At 60.6% G+C, this 20,712-nt stretch overlaps 2 protein-coding genes across 38 annotated transcripts in view; one reads left to right on the top strand and one right to left on the bottom strand.

The window, feature by feature from the left end:
* The window catches only part of EVI5L (ecotropic viral integration site 5 like), a 33,198-nt gene extending 21,635 nt beyond the window's left edge, over window positions 1-11,563 (top strand). For 3 of the 36 annotated variants that reach the window (XM_085013033.1, XM_085013032.1, XM_085013024.1), the window contains exons 11-21: window positions 1,114-1,167; window positions 2,919-2,951; window positions 3,996-4,136; window positions 7,160-7,288; window positions 7,507-7,563; window positions 8,980-9,120; window positions 9,197-9,352; window positions 9,434-9,580; window positions 9,667-9,762; window positions 9,849-9,944; window positions 10,078-11,563. In XM_085013033.1, coding sequence (XP_084869159.1) covers window positions 1,114-1,167; window positions 2,919-2,951; window positions 3,996-4,136; window positions 7,160-7,288; window positions 7,507-7,563; window positions 8,980-9,120; window positions 9,197-9,352; window positions 9,434-9,580; window positions 9,667-9,762; window positions 9,849-9,944; window positions 10,078-10,383 — 1,356 coding nt within the window. In that variant the 3' untranslated portion in view covers window positions 10,384-11,563. The remainder of the gene's footprint in view (window positions 1-1,113; window positions 1,168-2,918; window positions 2,952-3,995; window positions 4,137-7,159; window positions 7,289-7,506; window positions 7,564-8,979; window positions 9,121-9,196; window positions 9,353-9,433; window positions 9,581-9,666; window positions 9,763-9,848; window positions 9,945-10,077) is intronic. The other 33 variants (XM_085013038.1, XM_085013036.1, XM_085013026.1 and 30 more) reach the window with 14 other exon arrangements.
* Window positions 11,564-15,005: 3,442 nt separating this feature from the next.
* On the bottom strand, window positions 15,006-19,797 carry PRR36 (proline rich 36). Of its 2 annotated transcripts, XM_021083899.2 has the most exons (6): window positions 19,712-19,797; window positions 18,873-19,147; window positions 18,658-18,757; window positions 18,318-18,430; window positions 16,068-18,224; window positions 15,006-15,862 (listed from the first exon to the last, which is right to left on the bottom strand). In XM_021083899.2, the coding sequence occupies exons 2-6, from the start codon at window positions 19,138-19,140 to the stop codon at window positions 15,351-15,353; spliced, it is 3,150 nt and encodes a 1,049-aa protein (XP_020939558.2). In that variant the 5' UTR covers window positions 19,141-19,147; window positions 19,712-19,797; the 3' UTR covers window positions 15,006-15,350. The 2 variants fall into 2 exon arrangements, with proteins under 2 accessions (XP_020939558.2, XP_084869149.1); XM_085013023.1 differs by lacking the exon at window positions 19,712-19,797 and having other exon boundaries at window positions 18,873-19,334.
* Between the last annotated feature and the right edge of the window lie 915 nt (window positions 19,798-20,712).

Below are 20,712 nucleotides of genomic sequence, written 5' to 3'. Positions count from 1 at the left end.
GGGAGGCTCAGGCAAGATACTGCCTGCCTCCCACTGTTTCCCCTCCCGTGACATGAGTCAGTGACCATCAATCAAGTCTCTGATTCTCTGACCACTGTACTTCCTGGGAGTGTCCTGGGTGTTTCTAGCACCTTCTTCTCCCTGGAAGAAACCAGGCAGTGTTCTGTGTGATCCTCAGGGAAGCAGAACCCTCACCAATCTGCTGATCGAAACTATTTCTGCACCTATTGTTTACGGGGTCCATATGTAGAAACTACATGCAAGGCATGTGTAAACCCCTGCTTCCCAAAAGGCTGTGGGGGAACCTAAAACCACAAATATCCAACCCAAAACACCCAGGGCAGGATGGAAGATGGAAGCAAGGGAGCCCATCTCCAGAACTCCAGCATGGCTGGTGGGGGGGGGGGAAACGACAACTGCTGGGGACAACCTGGCTCTCAGTGGGTTGTGGAAATGTAGTCGTGGAGCTGAGGGAAGCAAGTGTGTTCAGCACAACCCCTTCCCCGGACCCAAACTCTGAGAGGAGTTTATCCTCTGAGAATGTGACCCTGGGGCTCAAAGCCAAGCAGTGAAGGGCAGGGACCACCTTCTAGCAGCTGCCCCCCAAACACGGAGCCCTTTGCCCCATCCGAGGTATCATGTTGGTTCTTGACAGGCCCAAGCGTGGGATAGAAACGGGGTGGGGGGGTTGGGGGGCAGGCATGAGTGCTGACGGACCACCCCCTGTACACACGCAGTGTATATCCATGAAAATGATCATGTTATTTTTATTGAACCGAGGTCTGTTTTATATATATATATAAAACCTGTGTGTGTGTGTGTGTGTGTGTGTGTGTGTGTGTGTGTGTGAGTTTCCACTGTGGCACAGCAGGTTAAGGATCCGGTGTTGTCTTTGTGGCAGCACGGGTTTGATCCCCAGCCAGGCTCAGTGGGTTAAGGATCTATGGTGTGCCTGAACAGGAATTGGCCTGACCGTTTTCTGGAATCACTGACCCAGATGTTAGATTCTGGCGCTGTCTGGCCTGGAGGCTGCCTGGCCCTGAGGGGACAGATCCCCGTGTGCACAGGAGCCGGAAGCGGACTCTGATGTGCTCTCCCCTCTCCTCCCAATAGAGGCTTCGCACAGAGAACCGGCTCCTGAAGCAACGGATTGAGACCCTGGAGAAGGTGAGGGATGTGACCACCAGTCTGTGGCACTGAACCTTCCAAGCCCCAAGTGGGGACCCAGCAGCCAGAGGGCCAGCCAGCCTCCTGCCTCAGGAGCAGGCCCCATCCTGAACTGGTGGGCTCTGAGGAGCATAGAATAAATCCCCTGGGACCTCTCCACAGGCCCTGCTGAGAGCTGGGCTATAAATTGGGGGCCATGGGGAAACTTTGCTTGAGGAGGGGTTATAACCCCATTAACTGCAAACCTGAAATCCGTTTGTGTCCTGTGCCCTCCCAGGCTGCCTGGGTGTGGGCTGCTCTGACCAGGATACCCTGAAACTACCCCACTATATAATTCAGAAATCTCACTTTCAGAGTTCCCCTTGTGATGCAGTGGAAATGAATACGTACCCAGGAGGATGAGGGTTTGATCCCTGGCCTCACACATTGGGTCAGGCATCCGGCGTTGCTGCGAGCAAGTGGTGTAGGTCACAGATGTGGCTCGGATCCATTGTTGCTGTGGCTGTGGTGTAGGCTGGCAGTTACAGCTCTGATTTGATCCCTCGCCTGGAAACCTCCATATGCCACCAGTAAGGGCTTAAAAAGGAAAAGAAAAAAAAGGGGGAAGTCTCACTTTCTAAAGAAAGGAGACAGGTGGAGGAGGAGGGGGCGGCTTTGCACCATGGAGGGGGTGCCATAACATTGACCCTGCCCCTAACCTGTTTTTAAAGATGGGAGTAGAGGAGTTTCCATCATGGGACAGCGGAAATGAATCTGACTAGGAACCATGAGGTTGCGGGTTCAATCCCTGGCCTCGCTCAGTGGGTTAAGGATCCAGCGTTGCCATGACCTGTGGTGTAGGTCACAGACATGGCTCAGATCCCATATTGCTGTAGCTGTGGTGTAGACCAGCAGCTGTAGCTCTGATTTGACCCCTAGCCTGGGAACCTCCATATGCTGCAGGTGCAGCCCTAAAAAGACACACACACACACACACACACACACACACACACACAAAAGATGGGAGTAGAGCTGTGGGTCCTCTACTTTCAGCTCCCTTCCGTCTCCCTTGACCCTCCACTGACCACAGGGAATAGCTGGAATTTGTTGCCCTTGACCCAAAGCCTTGATTCTTGTTCTGCCCCCAAATTAAAACGAAGCCCATGGAGTTCCCGTTGTGGTGCAGTGGTTAACGAATCCGACTAGGAACCATGAGGTTGCGGGTTCGGTCCCTGCCCTTGCTCGGTGGGTTAAGGATCTGGCGTTGCCGTGAACTGTGGTGTAGGTTGCAGACGCGGCTCGGATCCCACGTTGCTGTGGCTCTGGCGTAGGCCAGTGGCTACAGCTCCGATTCAACCCCTAGCCTGGGAACCTCCATATGCCGCGGGAGCGGCCCGAAGAAATAGCAAAAAAAAAAGACAAAAAAAAAATAAAACGAAATAATAAAATAAAAACGAAGCCCAGGCCCAGTGCTTCCCTCCCCCACCTCTCCCAGGTCGCACCTCCTCACACGCAGGGGGTCCCCGGCGGGTGGCCCTCCCCACTGGCACATGGACCCCTCTCCAGGACGGAGCTGGCTCTGGCTTTGGTCTTCCTCCAGGTCCTCTCCTGCTGGTTCTCTGGTTCTCCGGTCTCACTCCTCTCTCCCTGCTTCTAGAGATAGTCCACTGCGTTAGTGACAAGTGGTTCTTGTCTGTCTCTCCCCCTCTCCTGTCCCCGCGCCTTCTGCTCTGCCTCCTCCCCCTGTCGCTCGGAACCCCTCCACCGGGTAGGAGAGCGCTGCTCTGGCTGATAGGTTAATCCAGGTACTGTAGCTTTTCGTCTCCCTCTTCCACTTCCTCCCGGTCCCTGCACACGACTGACCTCCAGGCCGCCTCTTCCCTGGCCGCTGCCATCCCGGGGGTGAGGGAGGCCTGGCGCTGCGCATGGGGGCGGCTGGGGACCGCTTCTTGGGAGACAGAGGCATCCTTCTGTGGGAGGGGGCGTGCGTGTGGGAGCCTCTGTGAGAGTACGCACACGCACGTGCACAGGTTTCCTTCCTCCAGGGGAACACAGATGGGGACAAAAGTGGGGACCCAGGAGGGCTCAGGGAACCCTGAGGGTGCATCCGCAACAGGCCCTGGTGTGTGCATGGCTGAGCCTCTCCAACATACACACACACACACACACACACACACACACACACACACACACACACCCTCTGGCCCCTCCCGCTCTTCTCTGCTCCTACCTGCAAGGCCTGCCATCTTTTCTCACTCACCTGCTTCTGCTGCTGCCTCATCTTGAATGGCTTTATCTGGAAGCTTCTGCCCACCGCTTGGTGGCTCCGACCCTGGAATGGGGGGCCTAAATTGGGTTGGGTGAGGGAATGAGGTTGGGGTGTCTTGGGCTCGGGCAGATGGAAGTCCCAGGGTCTAGGACAGGAGGAGACCCTGGGAGAGGGTATCCCACCTCCCAGCCTGGCCTGAAGGAGCCAGCCCTGAGCCTCTGGGCCTTTGGCTGCCCCCAGATCCCCATGGTCACTAGCAGAGCCTGGCCTCCACCATGCCATCCACCTTGTTTCTGCTCACGTGGGACAGAGGCTAAGGGCCAGAGCTTGGGCCCTGGGTGGGTCTGTCCCTCCAGGTTCTTGTTCCCAGTGTCCTGATCCTACTTTCCCCCCAGCCCCCAACCCCTGCCATGTCCCCAGGCCCTGTGGGGCGCCCCATCCCAGGCTCTGAGTGTGGGAGGCCTCATCCCTTTTCCTCCGGCCCCGCCCCCACCCTCTCTGGGCCTCCCCTGAGGTGGGCCCAAGGCAGAGCCTGGGATGTGAACAGAGGGTCACGGTACCCTGTCCTCGCTGTGCTCAGGGGCAGGTGACACGAGCGCAGGAGGCCGAGGAGAACTACGTCATCAAGCGGGAGCTGGCAGTGGTGCGGCAGCAGTGCAGCTCAGCAGCTGAGGACCTGCAGAAGGCCCAGAGCACCATCCGGCAGCTGCAGGAGCAGCAGGTACCAGGCCGGGTGGGCGGGGCCACCAGTGCAAGGCCACACCCCAGGCCCGGCTGCCCCAGGGCTCTGGAGCAGCTGGCTCCAAAACAGCCCAGCCTTGGCCCTGGCCCTCCTGTTCCTTTCTGGCCCCTGACCTCAGCACGAGGGTTCCAGGGGACCAGCTGTCTCAGCAGGGACCCCTCCCTCCACCGATGAGGCTATGATTCCTCTGGGGAGCCCTGGTGTCTCCTAGGCTCTGAAGGGCTCTTATCAAATCCGGGTTTGCTCACTTGACATGCAGCAAAGCCAGTCTAGAGACATACCAGGTGGTAGTGAAGAAAGGTACCACATCTATTGCAGGGCCAAACAAGGAAACCAGGCAGCTTCAAGAAATCCCAACTCTCTAATGGCTTTTTTTTTTTTTTTTTTTTTCTTGCTTTTTAGAGCTGCACCTGCAGCATATGGAAGTTCCCAGGCTAGGGCTCGAATGATACAGCTGCTGGCCTACACCACAGCCACAGCAAGGCAGGATCCAAGCTGCATGTGTGACCTTCACCACAGCTCACAGCAATGCCAGATCCAGTAACCCACTAAGTCAGGCCAGGGATTGGACCCCCGTCCTCATGGATACCAGTTGGGTTCGTTACCGCTGAGCCACAAGGTGAACTCCCTGATGGCTTTTAGGGAAAGGTTTTTAAAGCCAGTGTTGGAGGAGAGGGTCCTCGGATGTATGATCAGCTGGTGGACCTTCCTCTGGTTGCTGGTGGGCAGGTAACTGGGTGCTGTTTTGGGAACCTCAATCAGCAGCCTTTGGGTTCCAACCAGTCTGGGGTCTACACGCTTGTGGTCAGCATGGAGTCACCTCCTCCCCCTGGGCGGGGGTCTTAGATTCTGCAGAAAAACTCAGAGATATGCTTCAGATTGTTACCTGTTATCCCTCAAGAGGAACTAGGAGGCCTAGTCCCTAGTCATTGTCTGCTTGAACCTGCTCTTTGGAACTCAGGGAAGGCCTAGGAAACTGAAGCCTTTTTCCTCCCAACAAGAAATGGGGGATGCAGAAGGGCCTTTTTACCTGAAAAGGCCCACCAGGGTCCTGTTTCGATCTCCCCCCTTTTCTTTGAAATTCCTAATCCTGAGGGGGAAGGGGAGGGGAAAAGAAAGATGATAAAGTTCCAAGCAGAGAGAGTAATCATGACCTTAGCGGGGAAACTCGGGTTTTTTTCTTTGTCTTTTTAGGGCCGCACCCACAGCATATGGAGGTTACCAGGCTAGGGGTCAAATCGGAGCTACAGCTGCAGGCTAACACCACAGCCACAGCAATGCCAAGATCCAAGCCACGTCTGCAACCTACACCAAAGCTCATAGCAATGCCAGATCTTTAACCCACTGAACGAGGCCAGAGATCGAACCCTCATCTTCATGGATACTAGTCGGGTTCGTTAACCACTGAGCCACAAGGGGAACTCTGAAACTCAGTTTTAGAGACACTCAGTTTCAGGGTCTCCCCAGCGGGGGGCCACCTTGCAGGGTAGGAGCTGAGACAAGGGAGGGGCCTCCCTCCTCCAGGGCCCAGTACTTTGCCCCTGGAAGAGGGTCTGGTCTGTGCCAACCACTCTGAGCTGATGGGATGGGGGGGAGGGGGCAGCCCAAGTCTGTGGTGGGATCATGCACTCCAGATGGATGGTGGGAGGATCCGGGACTCGGTTCTGCAGAGTCCACTTGTCCCAAAGAGGGCTTTTAGAACTTTCCTTCAGCTGCACCCAGCAGGTTGCCTTCCTTAAGTGACAACCCAGCAGCAGCTGCAGCCTCCGAATTCAGCACACATGCCCAAGAACACACCCTGGAGGGCCAGGGAAGAGTGCTGCAGGCTCCCCTGGCTCCCTGCAATCCAGGGCTGAACCTGGAAGGGCCTGGCAGTGAGCTGGGGGTCCCTGATTTGAAGAAACCACAGGATGCTCAAGAAACTGTGGGTGAAGAGTTCCCTGGTGATCTAGTGGTTAAGGAGATGTCATTGTCACTGTTGGGGCTCAGGTTCTATCCCTGGCCTGGGAACTTCCACATGCTGTTAGTGCAGAAAAAAAAAAAGAAAGAAAGAAAGAAAGAAAGAAAGGAAAGGAAAGAAAAGAGAAGAAAAACAGTGAGTAGAGAGAAAGAAGTGTCATTCACTGAAGCGGGCCCCCTCAACCAGGCCTGGAGACCTGGGCTGATGGATGCAAGTTGATTCTTTACTCCTGGGGACAGAGAGGTGGAGGAACTTTCTCACTTGCATCCACCCCTTGCCCTTCAACTTCACGTGGCTGTAGCCCCACCTGGCTCTGAAGCAGCAAAGCCACTGGGAAAGCTAATCCCACACATGACATGATGCCCCCTTTCAGGCCAGTCAGAGGAACATCCACCTCTGAGCTCCAGCCTTTAGATCCTGATGCAGAGATGGGTGAGGTGCTGCAGGCAGAGGGAGGTGGGGTGATAGACCCCACTGAGGCCCTTGAGCACCATCTTCAGAGGCCCCTAGGGGAGGACAGCCTGGCAGAGCTTGGTATGGGGCTCAGAGCCCATCTGGGCCAAGACAGAGCCATGGGCACCTATGGGTCTCAGAGACCCACAGTGGTCAAGGGCAGCGAGCAGATCTGGGCACCTCAGCAGGAAGCCAGTGGGGAACGGGGTGGCAGCTAGGGAGGCGGTGGCTGGGGCACATAGCAGGAAGGGGCCTCTGGAGAACTCATCCTCCACCCTTACCCTAACGATCCTGGGAAGCTGTCCTTGGTGTGCCTCAGGGGACATCTAAGGCCATGGAAGGTCACCTCTGTGTAGTGTTCCCGGGACCCCTAGACAGAACATTAGAGCCCCCATAGCATTCAGCTTCTCCTCGAGGGCAGAAGCACAGGAAGGGGATCCAGGGTTTATCCTCCTGAGCCCCCCTCCTGGCTCTGGAGGGGGAGGGGCTGGGGCAAGGCCTGGGCGCATAGCCTGCAGCCTGCTAGCTGAAAGGCTGACCCCCTGCAGCCACAACCTGGGGTCTAACACAGCCCTTTGTCTGCCCCCAGGATAACCCTCGCCTCACTGAGGATTTTGTGGCCCACCTAGAGACTGAGCTGGAGCAGTCGCGGCTGCGGGAGACAGAGACTCTGGGGGCCCTGCGGGAGATGCAAGACAAGGTTCTAGACATGGAGAAGGTGCGACCAAGCAGGCACTGGGGGGGTCCCTGGGGAAGGGGAGATGAGGGTACTGCATGCGCCTTGGGAGGTGCACGACCAGGTCCTCACCAAGGAGATGGGGGGTGGCTGGGGGGACCAGTGGAACAGGCCCTGGAGTCAGGTCCCCTGCCCCAGCAGCCCCAGAGGAACCCAGGGCACCTCCCTTGCCCACTTATCCCCTGCTTCCTCCCCACCAGGGTCTGTGCAGACAGGAAGTTGGGCCTCTCACCCTCAGACCCTCTCAAGCTCTGGAGGTACACACACACACACACACACACGAGCACACACAAAGCCCGCCCACCCTCATGTACCAGGCTCAAGACCAGCAGTGTGGTGGCCTTCATGGGCTTCCTGGATAGCCCATCCTCCCTGTACATGCTCCCTCAGATCCTGGGTTCCAGAATGGAAAGAGCAGGAGAAAGGGCAAAAACCCAGGCCCACCAGGACTGCTGCCCCCTATGGGGACACCACCCAGGGGGCCAACTGGGAACCACCCTCTCCCACCTGCAGCCCTGCAGGGGGCACCAGGCCTCCTGGTCCCTTCCCAGCTGTTTCCATACTGACTGGGTACTGACTCAACTCCAGAGTTCCTGTCATGGCTCAGGGGAAACTAATCTGATTAGTATCCATGAGGACGCAGGTTCAATCCCTGGCCTCACTCAGCGGGTTAAGGATCCAGCATTACTGTGAGCTGTGGTATAGGTTGCAGACTCAGCTTGGATCCAGCATTGCTGTGGCTGTGGTGTAGGCCGGCGGCTATAGCTCCAATTTGACCCCTAGCCTGGGAACCTCCATATGCCGTGGGTGCGGCCCTAAAAAGACACACACACACACAAAGAAGATGCTGACTCAACTCCCCTGGCACCACCAGATGAAGGAAGGTGCCCCAGCCACTGGATGGCAGCGCTCACAAGTGGCAGAAGCCACACACCCCCACCCCAAGCCGCATTATTTTGGGTACCTTCCCAGGTGGGGTGTCTCTGCCACATTTTTTCCTGGGGCTCTCGCCTCTCAGTCCCCATTAGCCCACTGGCCCAGAGCTGGGCTCCCCTCCTGCCTCCTTCCACATCAGAGGGAAACATGGGCCCAGCAGATCTGCCACTCTCCCCCAACTCCCAGACCCAAACAAGGGGTGGGAAGAACCCCTTGCAGCGAGCTAGCTTTTGGTCCAATTGACTGGAGCACAAATCTCTCATCACTGAGCCGTGGCAAGGCTAGGCCAGGGCCAAGGCTGACCCTCAGTCGGCCCCAGGGAGATGGTGGGAAAATCCACAGTCTTCTGAGCTCCCACTGGGGCAGTCCTGTGGTCTGGGCCCGGAGGGCATGGCTCTCAGATTCCCAGGTGGGTGGCACTTGCACTCAGCCAGCCTGCCTGGTTTAATTGGCAGTAACATGGGGTTACTCTGGGCCAGTCCTGCAAGAGACCAGGTGCTGCTATTACACCTGTTTTAAGATCAGAATCTCCAGCTGAGGGGGTGTGGGGTCGGCTCCCCTCTGGCCTGGTCCTCCTTCCCCCAGCGCATTTCCGGGGGCCAGGGTGAGCCCTCTCCCAGCCGGCCTGCCCAAGGCAGAGCTCAGAGGACAGGGGGGCCCCCCGGGGCATGGGCCCTGCAGGGAGGGCCGCGAGGCCGCGCAGCTCCCCTGGGCTCTGACCGCTCCTGTCCCGGCAGAGGAACAGCTCTCTGCCCGACGAGAACAACGTGGCGCGGCTGCAGGAGGAGCTGAAGGCGCTCAAGGTGCGGGAGGGCGAGGCCGTGGCCTCGGCGCGGGAACTGAAGCTGCAGCTGCAGGAGCTCTCGGACACCTGGCAGGTGAGGCAGTGGCCAACGCGCCCCAAGCGGCCTCAGGGCTCCCGGGCGGAAGCTGAGCGCCAACCTCTCCGCGCAGGCCCACCTGTCCCGTGGCGGCCGCTGGAAGGAGTCCCCGCGGAAGCTGGTCCTGGGCGAGCTGCAGGACGAGCTGATGAGCGTGCGGCTACGCGAGGCCCAGGCTCTGGCCGAGGGCCGCGAGCTGCGGCAGCGCGTGGTGGAGCTCGAGACGCAGGTGCGCTGCGGCCGGACTCGGGGAGGGAAGTGGCTCAGCGGCCCCTCGGCGAGTCCGTGACCCCCGCCCGTCCGCCCTCAGGACCACATCCACCGCAACCTGCTGAACCGCGTGGAGGCGGAGCGGGCGGCGCTGCAGGAGAAGCTGCAGTACCTGGCGGCGCAGAACAAGGGGCTGCAGACGCAGCTCAGCGAAAGCCGCCGCAAGCAGGCGGAGGCCGAGTGCAAGGTGCCCGCTAGCCCTCCAGCCCCACGCCCGCGGTCCCGCCCGCGCCCCGCCGCGCCCCTTGACCCTCCCTGTGCCCCCGCCCCCAGAGCAAGGAGGAGGTGATGGCCGTGCGCCTGCGGGAGGCGGACAGCATGGCAGCAGTGGCCGAGATGCGGCAGCGCATCGCCGAGCTGGAGATCCAGGTGAGCTGCGAGGTCGGGGTCCGGGCCGGGGCCGGGCTCCAGGGAGGGGCCCTGCGCTGACGCCCCGCGACCCGGCCCGCCCGCAGAGGGAGGAGGGCCGCATCCAGGGCCAGCTGAACCACTCGGACTCGTCGCAGTACATCCGCGAGCTCAAGGACCAGATCGAGGAGCTGAAGGCCGAGGTGAGCGCGGGAGGGGCATAAGAGCCCTGGTGTCCTCAGCCGGTGACGGCCGGCGTCGGCGCCTCGGGGAGCGGGAGAGAAGGGGGCCTGGCGGCCGGACTCCGTCCGTGAGTACGTCGGTCCACGCCTCCAGCGCGCGGGTCCCCCGCCCCAGGTGCGGCTGCTGAAGGGCCCGCCGTCCTTCGAGGACCCGCTGGCCTTCGACGGGCTCAGCCTGGCACGGCACCTGGATGAGGACTCGCTGCCGTCGTCGGACGAGGAGCTGCTCGGCGTGGGCGTGGGTGTGGGCGCGGCGCTGCAGGACGCGCTCTACCCACTGTCGCCGCGAGACGCGCGCTTCTTCCGCCGTCTGGAGCGACCGGCCAAGGACAGTGAGGGCAGCTCAGACAGCGACGCCGACGAACTGACCGCGCCCTACAGCCAAGGCCTGGACAACTGAGGCTGTGCCCCACGTGCTTGGAGCCAAGGGGGCCGCCGCCCGCACTTAACAAACTCCACAAACTCCACGTCCTCGGCGGCCCCGCCCACCCCGAGGGCCAGGCCCAGTGTGGCAGGGCACAGAGGGTAGGGCCGGAGTCTGAGGATCCTCAGAGGCCCCTGGCAGGCCCACCCTCCGTAGCAGTGTTTACCCATCTTGGTCCGCACCCCTCTGGGCCCTGGAGGGTCTGCTCCTCTTAACAGCTAGGGCAGGGGAGGACCCAGGGATCCCAGAACTGGGCGCACAGGAAGCTCCCCGCTCCTAGCAGGCCTCCTTCTGGGACAAGGGTGGCCCTGCTGGGAAGGGCCCAGGAGCTAGAGGAGACCTGAGGGAAAAGGGGCTGATCTAGGCGGGACTTTACCACCCCTGCGCTGGCCCTTGGGACCCTAGGCCTCTGGTGCAGGCATTGTGGCCCCTGAAGCAGAAACCAAAGTCCCCCCTCCTGTGTGCAGGGCCACCAGGGGTGTGAGTGGCCAGCTGGAACCAGCCAGGACCTGGGCAAAGTCTGTCCCTCCTTCTCAGGGCCAGAGCAGCTGTAAGGAAGTGAAGAGACCACCCCCACTCCCTAGCGCCCCACATCTTCCCCTGTGAGACACTCCCATCATCCCAGCTTGGCCGGTGATGGAGGGGCTCCCCCACCCACCCATGTTAGCCTCCTCTTCAGGGCGTCCCCAGCCTCCACTTCCCTTCCTTCTCTGTGTCCCCAGTCCCACCCATCAGTCAAGGCCAGGCCCCAGGGGAGGAGGCCGCCCAGCTGAGTTGCCTCCCCGCACCTGCTCACAGTGGTCCCGTGGTCTCTGCTGAGTCAGAACCAAGAACGGTGCCAAAGTCTGCCAATGTCCCAGACCCCTCCCCACCCCGGGGCCTCCTGACCCTCGGGCTGACCTTCTCGGTGCTCCTGGAGCCTAGAGCAGCATCACAAGCAGTCTCCCTGGCGCTTCCTGGGGTGGGGTCCTTGCTCAGTGCCCTCCTTCCCGGCGCCCACTCCTCAGTGTTACACAGCCTGGGGACCAGGGTGGGCATCCAGGGGGCTCTCCCATGTGCCCCCACACTGCCCACCACCATTTTGCACACTGCCTGTTCACACTCCACATGTCGCCCAGGCGGGAAAGATGGAAAATAAAGTGTATTTACACAGTCATGGACAAGGGACGCTGAGCCAGGCAGGCCTGGGGATAGGGAAGCACCATTAGCCGTGGGTCCCTGGCCCTTTGTCCAGGGAAGCAGAAGGGAAGGAAGCAGGCTGTCCTGCCCTTGGGAGCTTCCTGCAGCCTCAGAGAATCAGGGTAGAGGTCATAGCAAGGGGACCAAAGAGGTGCAGTGTGGATGAGGAAAGGACATGCAGGTGTTCAGTGTGAGCATAGTGTGGGGATTGAAAGAATCAGTCCGTATTGGAGGAACAAGTCAGCGAGGACCTGAGGCATTAGGCTTACAGATCATCCCTTGTAGCAGGGCATTTTCAGGAAGATGGCTCTGGACATGGGGAAGGGGGAGCATGGCTTCACACCTGGGTGCCTCAGCTGGGGCCTCCCCTAAGAGACATGGAGGAATAAGGGGGCTTGGGGCTTGGGGAAGATTCAGGATCTAGTTTCCTTCATTCGGCATACACTTCAGGAGCCTTCAGGTGCTCTGCTCTGTGCCTGGCTCTGGAGAAGTCCCAAGCATAGTGGAGAAAAGAGACATTGGCCGGGGGGGGGGGGAGCCTTAGCCTGCACACTAGTGTGGCACGTGCCCACAGACAAATGTTTAGGGAAATCAGGGAAGGCTTCCTGGAGGAGGGAAAGGGGGATCTGTATCCCAGGTAAAAGCAGAAAGGCGAGGCACCAGAAAGACACCTGAGGTCTACGAGAAAAGGAACCACAGAGGGTGGGTGTGACCAAAAGGGAAGGGCTTCTCTAATCCTGAGAGTTTGCACCTTGAACTGAGGGCACTGAGGAGCCATGGAGGGCTGAGCTGAGAGGGAAACCATCAGATAGACTACAGTGTTGGGTAGGTGACAAGGTCAGTGTAGCTTGGGCTCCCCTGGGGCAAGCAGGCCAGAGAGGAAGAGTCCTTTGTGGGATTGCCCATGGAGCTGAGCTGGAGTCCCAGTGAGCATAGGGGAAAGAGCCAGGGATGGCAAGGGAAGGCTTCCAGGAAGAGACATTTCACTGGGTCCAGCCAGGGGTTCCCATTGTGGTTCAGCAGTAATGAACCCGACTAGTATCCGTGAGGACCCAGGTTCAATCCCTGGCTTTGCCCAATGGGTTAAGGATTCGGCATTGTCCTGAGCTGTGGTGTAGGTCGCAGACTCGGCTCGGATCCTGCATTGCTGTGTCTGTGCCATAGGCCGGCAGCTGAATGTCCAATTGAACCACTAACCTGGGAACTTCCATATGCCATATGTGAGACCCTAAAAAATAACAGTAATAATAATAATGATTGGGTCCAACCGGAGGCCAGCCAGGCCCTGCCCCTACACCCAGTATGGTCCCACAAAGTGTCCCCAATTCTGCTGCCTGACACCTGCCAAGCAGTAGAGCAGGACACTGGTGATGCACTGGGACAGCTGAGTTGCACATACTGTCCCCTCACACAACAGCCTGTAGGCCCCTGCACCATTCCCATCACAGATCCCCCCCAACACCCTGTGCCCACAGTATATGGAAGTTCCTGGGCCAGGAATCAAATCCAAGCCATCGCTGTGGCAACACCATATCCTTATCCTACTGTGCCACAGCAGCAACTCCCCACCACACAGATTTAACATTGAGACCCCAAGAGTTGCTATCTGTCTCTCCTGCTCCCATGGTGTAATTCCACCCAGCTGGCTCCCAGGCTGAGGCAGGGCCTTGGGAGAACTATCTGAGGTTCTGCCATACCACCTCTTGGGGGTCAGCCTTGGGCCCCTGGCTGCCCAGCATGTCAGGAGCCAGCCCCTACCCTCGGACTCGTCTCAGCATCTGGAAACAAGGGTGCCTGGGTCCTCACCAGGGTCCAGCTTAGAAAGGAAACCTGTGTGGTTTGCCACCTAACTGGCTTCCAGGGGTGGAGGTAGCAGTGTCCAACTGGACCAGGGCCAATTTCTCTTCAGACCCGAGGTTGGAAGGCAGTGGCTTCATGGGTACAGGCAGGGCTGAGTGATTCGTATCTGATGGGAAACTAACTGGCTTAGAACCAGGTCCAGGAGCAGAGAGCTGAAGGCCCAAAATGGGGCCCTGCTCTGTCCTTCTACCTGCCCCAGGGATTGTGGTTCCCCTCAAGCCTCTGTCATTCTTGGTGTGAAGCAGGCCACCCTTAGAGAAGGAGGGCCCAGGTAATACATTTCACGCAGGGGTCCTTGGGAAGAAGGGCCTGAGCTGGGGCTTAAGGGGTCCTAGGTCAGGGTGATTGGACTGTGGGAGGAAGGGCAAGGAATTCTGATTGGAGGAGACATTAGTTGGTGAGGACTCTTGACTCTGGGGCACAGGCAAGGATGCCTGCCTGGAGAGGCTTGGGGAGGACACTCTCTGGTGGGGTGAAAGGTGAGGCCTATGGTTGGGAAGAACAGAGGGACAGGGTGAGGGCATCTGGAGGACAGCGGGCAATGTGAAGACTCCCGATTCCCCGCCCAGCCTTGGGAGAGTCCACGCAGGAGGCAGGGAATCCTCTTCATGAGTGCTGGGCCTAGCTGCAGGCCTGCCTTTTGTTTTTTTTGTTTGTTTTGTTTTGTTTTGTTTTGTCTTTTTGCCATTTCTTGGGCTGCTCCCATGGCATATGGAGGTTCCCAGGCTAGGGGTCTAATCGGAACTGTAGCTGCCAGCCTACGCCAGAGCCACAGCAACGTGGGATCCAAGCCACGTCTGCAACCTACACCACAGCTCACGGCAACGCCGGATCGTTAACCCACTGAGCAAGGGCAGGGACTGAACCCGAAACCTCATGGTTCCTAGTCGGATTCGTTACCAACTGCACCACGACAGGAATTCCCAGGCCTGCCTTTTGCACTGCAGCCTCCTTGGTGAGAAGAGAGCTGTGTGCCCTCTTAGGAGGCCCTGAAAGGACCTGAGATGGCCCTTGGTCTCAGGCCACCCCTATCTCCCTCCTCTACTCCAGGGCCTGCAAAGTAAGGGGGTGCATGCACACTGTGAGGAGGGACCTCAGGAACGGATCCCCCACCCTTGCCTTGGATCCAAACATGCCCTTCCCATACATCTTCCACCTACCCCTAGAAGTGCCTGCCGCTACCCTGGAGGAGTGTGGGAAGAGCTTAGTCAATTGGCCGTGCCACACTCATTCATTTGGTCACAAAGCCCTACCTGGACTCCTCCTGCACCTAACCCTGCTGCCAGAACTTGGGTGTGAAAACGCCTAGGTTGTCACACATGGGTGGGTGTGCTGCGCTGGATCATGGGAACTTGGCAGCCTCTCCTCACACGCCTCTATTCTCGGTGGAGAAAACGCACGGCCGCAGTGTTCTGGAAGGCCTTCAATCAGAGCTTCAACCTGCTCTTTCTTTTGCATAGCTGCCAGCACCACCTGGCCCAGCACCTCGCACCGCCCCGGAAATCCGCTCCGCAGCTGAAAGCCATCAGCCCGCGACGCAAAGGCGAAAGTAAACAGGCTTCAGTGTTTGGGCTTTATTGCAAAGTTGGGCTGTGCGCTGTAGACAATACACTGGACACCAGACAGGGCCTTGGCCGAGGGAGGGACCGGGCTCGAGGTGAGCGGGAGCGTGTCCTAGGCTAAAGGGGCAGGGAGTCTCAAGAGGAGGGCCTTAGCCAAAGGTGTGGGTGGGTCGCGAACCTGGACCAAAATTCTAGAGCTCTAGGGGACTGAGGCCAATCCACAAGGGGCCCGAACTCCGGGAGGAGGGGAGGGGTAAATCTAAAACAAAGAGGTGTAACGTGTAACCTGAGGGGCGGATCCTAAGCCAGGGGTGGGGTGGGCGGGCGGGGCTAGGGTCTGCCTCAGTGGAAGGTCTCCACCTCCACTACGGTCCAGTCACCCTGTGGGGAAGCCACATCGTCTGGGGAGAAGCTAGTGACCGAGGTGATGCTGGCGCGGGACTCGTCCAGGGGAGACAATAGTTCAGCCCAGCGACCTAGTTCGGCCTCACTGAGGGCACTACGGGCACCCCCCGCGCTGCCGCCACCCCCTGCGCCCCCTGGGCCACCGCTGCTGCCACCCGGGGCACCCTCGGCTGCAGCTAGAAGCAGCGTCCGGCTCAGCAGGTGCTGAACCACACTCGCCTGCAGCGCCCCCAGCGGCAGTTCGCCCAGGCGCGCCGGCTTCGCGCCCCGTGAAGCCGCTCCGGCCCCAGCCGCAGTCGCCGCCTTTGCACCGCCTGCGCCAGGCCCAGGTCCGGGATCCAGTGCATCTGTGGCGGAGGTCGCCGACTCTGGTCCTTCAGCCTCGTAGATGGTGCACAAGCCGTCAGCAGAGCCCGACCCGGCCGCAGGAGACCAAGGCAGGGGCGCTCCTGTGGGGAGAGGCGCCTGGCTGGGCAAAGGGAATGGCAAACGGGAAACCCCGCCTCTACCACAAAGAGCACGCCCCTTCCCTCAGCCCCGCCCCAGACCCAACTGCCCCGCCCCCGAGCTGAGAAGCCTCGCCTCCGACCTCGCCCCCTCCCATCCCCAGACCTCGCCCCTCCTACTGTTCTGCAGGGTCTAAGGGCTGAGTACCTGGGGGGCCGCGGATGGCCAGCGGCGGAGCGGAACCCCGGCTCCAAGCAGCCGGGTGGCAGGCGGCGAGTTCTGCATCGGCAGGCGGGGAGGATGCAGCGCCGCCCTCCGGCCCACTGTCGTAGCCGCGCAGCTCCTCCGGCGTACTGGTGGCACTGCTGCTGTGGCCCGCCAGGTCCGGGCCACTCAGCGTACTGGACGGGCTGCGCGAGGGCGGTGGAGGTGGGCCCGGAGCCAACGCCAGGGTCAGCCGTGGCCCCGAGATTGGAGCATCGGGTCCCGGGGTTGGGGGCCGGCGTGGGGCTTGCAGAGGGGGTGAGTCAGGGGGAGAGGGAGGGGCCTGCAAGGGGGGCAAGGCCAGAGACGAAGGAGCCCGAGGAGGGGGCGTGGCCAGGGGAGAGGGTGGGTCTTGCAGAGGGGGTGCAGCAGGGGGAGAGAGAGGAGCTTGCAGAGCAGGCGAAGCACGGGGAGAGGGAGGGGCCTGAAGAGGGGGCAAAGCCGCAGGTGGAGCCCGCGGAGGGGGCGTGGCCATGGGAGAGGGCGGGTCTTGCAGAGGGGGTGAAGCAGGGGGAGAGAGAGGGGCTTGCAGAGGAGGTGAAGCACAGGGAGAGGGAAGGGCCTGAAGAGGGGGCGAAGCCGCAGAAGGCGGAGCCCGCGGAGGGGGCGTGACCATGGGAGAGGGCGGGTCTTGCAGAGGGAGTGAAGCAGAGGGAGAGAAAGGGGCTTGCAGAGCAGGTGAAGCACAAGGAGAAGGAGGGACCTTCGGAAGGGGCATAGCCAGGAAAGAAGACGTGGTCTGCAGAGGGGGTGAGCCCAGAGAAAGTGGAGCCCGCAGAGGGGGCAGAATCTGAGAAGGAGTGGCCTGTAAAGGGGGCGTGGCCAGAGAAGATGGAGTGTGTGGAGGAGGCACAGCCAGTGGAGAGGGAGGGACCTGCAGAAGTGGTGAGGCCAGAGATGAGGCTTGTGTAGAAGGCGTGGCCTGAATAGAAGGAGTGGTCAGAGGTGGGGTCTGTAGCAGAGGAGTAGCCAGAGAAGACGGCGATCCTAGAGGGAGAGGACCCTGCAGGGGGAATGTGATCTGAGGGGCAGAGGACTGAGGAGGGGATGTGGCCAGGGGAGGGTCCTGTGTGGGAGGCGTGGTCAGTGCATGGGGCGTGGCCTGAAGAGGTGGAGATAGAGTAGAACAGGTCAGAGAAGGGGGCGTGGTCAGAACGGAAGGAGCCTGCAGAGGGGGTGTGGCTAGGGGAGTGGGCGTGTTCCTCAGAGATGTTCCTAGAGATAGAGGGGTTTGTAGAGGGGCAGTGGCTGGTGGTAGAGGACTAGACAAAGGAGGTGTGGCCAAGGGAGAGGGTAGAGCTGGAAACGGGGGTAAAGCCAAAGAAGCCTCAGTGAGCGGCTTACTCTGCAGAACTGGTGAAACTGATGGACAGACTGAAGTCAAAAAAGTGGCCGTGGCCAAGGAAGAGGAGGATGCCTCGGGAAAGGATGTACTCAGGTGTGTGGGTGGAGCTTGCAAAGGGGGTGTGGCCGGCAGAGAGGGGCGGGTCTGCAGAGAGAGTGGGGCAGAGGAAGAAGGAGGAGCTAGCTCAGGGGGCGTGGCCAAATGAAAGATAGGGGCCGGGGAAGGGGGTGTGGTCTGTGGAGAGGGTGGGAGCAAGCCCTGCACTGGAGCGGCAGTGATTCCGGGAGGCATTGCGGTGGGACAGGGAAGAGAGGATATGGCCAAAGGAGGAGTAAGGCCCTTCACAGGAGCCGCGCTCTTTCTTGGGGGTGTGGCCTGCGGAGGGCGTAGAGCCTGCAGTCCTTTGGACTTGGGTTGCGAAGGATGCCCCAGAGCCCGAGGTGTTCCAGTCTGCGAGACCCCGGAGCGAGCTGGGGAGGACAGAGGGGTGGCGGTAGAGCCCACGGGGCGCGCAGTTGGCCTTTGGAGGCCTCCACCGGCGCTGGATCTCCTCCTGGCGGCAGGGCTCGACTCTGGGGCGCTGCGCTCTGGAGCACTGCGCTCTGGGGCGGTGCTCACTGATTTCCTCGAAGCCTCAGTCGGGAGTCTTGGCCGGGTACTCGGAGCTGCCCTGGGGACACCCACCTCAATGCCCACAGCCCGGGACCGACGGGAGATGGCCGGAGAGGGGATGGCTGGGGTGGACCCAGAAGAGTCTGGGGACAAAGAAAAAGGCCAAAGGGTCACCGATCATTCTAGGCTGGTCCCCCTCATAGCCCAGGAATTTCGTTCCTCCCCATGTCACATACCTTTCCGTGCCCCGGCACTCAGGGCACTCCTTCTGGGCGCTTCTGGGGCTTTTCCTCTGGCCACAGATTCCTCAGCTGGGGGCCGGAGCCCCTTCTGCCCTGGGGAGCCTAGCCTGGGGACAGGAAGGGGTGCGCTCAGGGCAGGGTCCCAGCTCCTTGCTTCATCTCCCTAGCCTACATTTCCCCATCTATGACTGTGGCATATGCCCTCTGCCAACCAATAATAGCTTTCACCAATATGAGCCTAGTAACGAACAACTGCTCCCACACACTAATTAAAACATTCCAGATGAAGACACTAACCTTTGCCTAAGGGACCAGGGGAGAGGGGGCATGTTACCTGGTAGGTCCACTGGCACGCCCCGGGCTAGAGACACAGCTTGAGCCTGGGGTCTTGGCAAGGGCTCGCTCCCCTTTCCCAGCTCCTGGGGGTCTGGAGGCTGTAGGGAGAAGGCTAAGTCAACACAGGTGCCCCGGAAAGAAAGGGTAGGCTGGGGCCTCAGAGGATCGGGGGCAAGAAGATGGGATCAGAATGGGGCAAAGAGGCTGGAGTACCTGGGCTTCGGGGGCCTGTCCCAGCGCTCCGCGTTTGTCCCACCCTAGGGGAAGCGTCCGCGAGAGCAGTTGCCCGGATGCCACCAGCTCGCTCTGCAAGAGGCCCTCGCCCTGCAGCTCCCGCTGCTCCCAGAACACGGAGAGCCGCGCTGGTTACTGGGGGAGGGGGTCGTGGAGATCCAGGGGGCCTGGGGATCGGAAGGCCAGGAGAGCGAGAAGCCGGCGTACGACCGGCCACCCCTGCCCTGGACTTGTCCCTCTTGTCCATACCGCACCTGATGAGGAAAGAGATCAGCATCCCAGGTCCTGGACAGCTACACTGCCTGCAGGAACCTGGGTCTTGGCATCTCTCAGCTCCTTCCCCAGCGTCGCCACCCATGGGTGCCCAAACCTCCGCCTATATCCACTTCCCACCCACCCGACACTTATCAGCGCAGCTGCTCACCGTTGTCCCTAAGTCCCACCCTCACCGCTTTCCTCCAGGCCCTGCCTGCTTCAGCCCACCCTCTCCCCCGCCTCTGCTCCCTCTCGGGACCGAGACGGGAGATTCACCCCACCACCACCACTCGCCCCCTCAGGGACCCTGACCACCAGGGTCGAGACAGGTGGCTGCCATAGGTTCTAGATGAGGAGGACGGGAACGAATCTCGGGTTCCCTCGCCAACCCCCAGCGCCGTCCTGGGCTTCCTGGAGGGATGCAGGCACCTGCCAGGAGGAGGAGCGGCCCCGGCTGCCCGCGAACGGGCTCCAGGAAACAAAGAGCCGCGTCCGGAGCCCGTCCCCTCCCCCAGGCTGGGCCCTGGTCTGCGGCGCCTTCCACCTGCTGGCGCCGAGCTCACCTCTGGCTCCGGCCTCCAGCCGCTCCACGCTCGGTCTCCTGGGGTGGGGCCGGGTAGGAGCGCCGCGGCGGCTCTGAACGGAGGACAGACGAGGGGAGGGGGCGGAGGGCGGCGGCGCGGGGAGGCGGGCCAGCCCCTCGGCCGCGGGCGGGGGAGAAGGGGGCGCGCGCGCAGGATGCAGACCCGGGAGGCGGAGGCGGCAGCGCGCTGAGTAGTGGCGGGGCGTGGGGGGGGGGTGGGCAGTGGGCGTAGGAAGGAGGGGCAGCTTCCCCGCGGCTGCGCCTGAGGACCCCAGACACCCAACCCGATGGGCTTCGTGTGGGGAAATTCCTTGGGGTCCCGGACCCAGCCTAAACCCACCTCCCCGTCCACTCTCACACACACACCTGCCCCAGCCCCCACCCCAACCACCTGGCGACCAAGGCCCGCCTGGACGCGGATAGGCTGGGCCCTGGCAACCAGGGGCGGGAACATCGCGCCTCGTGCCCAATCGTCCAATCCAGCAGCTCGGTGTCCCCGGCCAGGTCCTTGCCTTAGCGACTGTAGAGGCGGGCACCCCAAGGTTCCTGGGACTTCTGTTCCCCTCCTACCCAAAGGCTTTTCGCAGACCCTAGGAAACCCCCTACCTGGTTGGGCTGGGGTGGCGGAGGACAAGGCAGCTCTGGGCATGTAGGAGTAGACCCCAGATTTGGGGGAAAAGAGGAAGAAAAGAAAGACAAGGGGGAGAGATCGAGGATGATGAGAGGTGGTCCAACCTTCTGCAGGGCAGAGCACCCCCATTCTCCCAGGTCGCATGAAGTCAAGTCAGCAAAGCATCTTGGCAGAGCCCGGCTTGGGGGAGAGGAGATTATGGGGTCCTGGGGTGTAAAAACAGGTGCCTTAAAGGAGCGGACAAGATCTCATTCGAAGTTTCCCAGCCCAGCCAGAGGGAGTGGAAGATGTCATTTTAGTGATACACCAACTGGTGCAGGGGCCTCATGGAGGACCTGGATAGGGGACTG

Source organism: Sus scrofa, chromosome 2, assembly GCF_054392235.1.
Source record: "Sus scrofa isolate SSC_HxYL_T2T_F1_AM1 chromosome 2, Sscrofa_HxYL_maternal_Yorkshire_Landrace_v2.0, whole genome shotgun sequence".
NCBI lineage: Eukaryota > Metazoa > Chordata > Mammalia > Artiodactyla > Suidae > Sus > Sus scrofa.
Note: the sequence above shows the minus strand (reverse complement) of the source record. Positions and strands in the feature narration are given on the sequence as shown.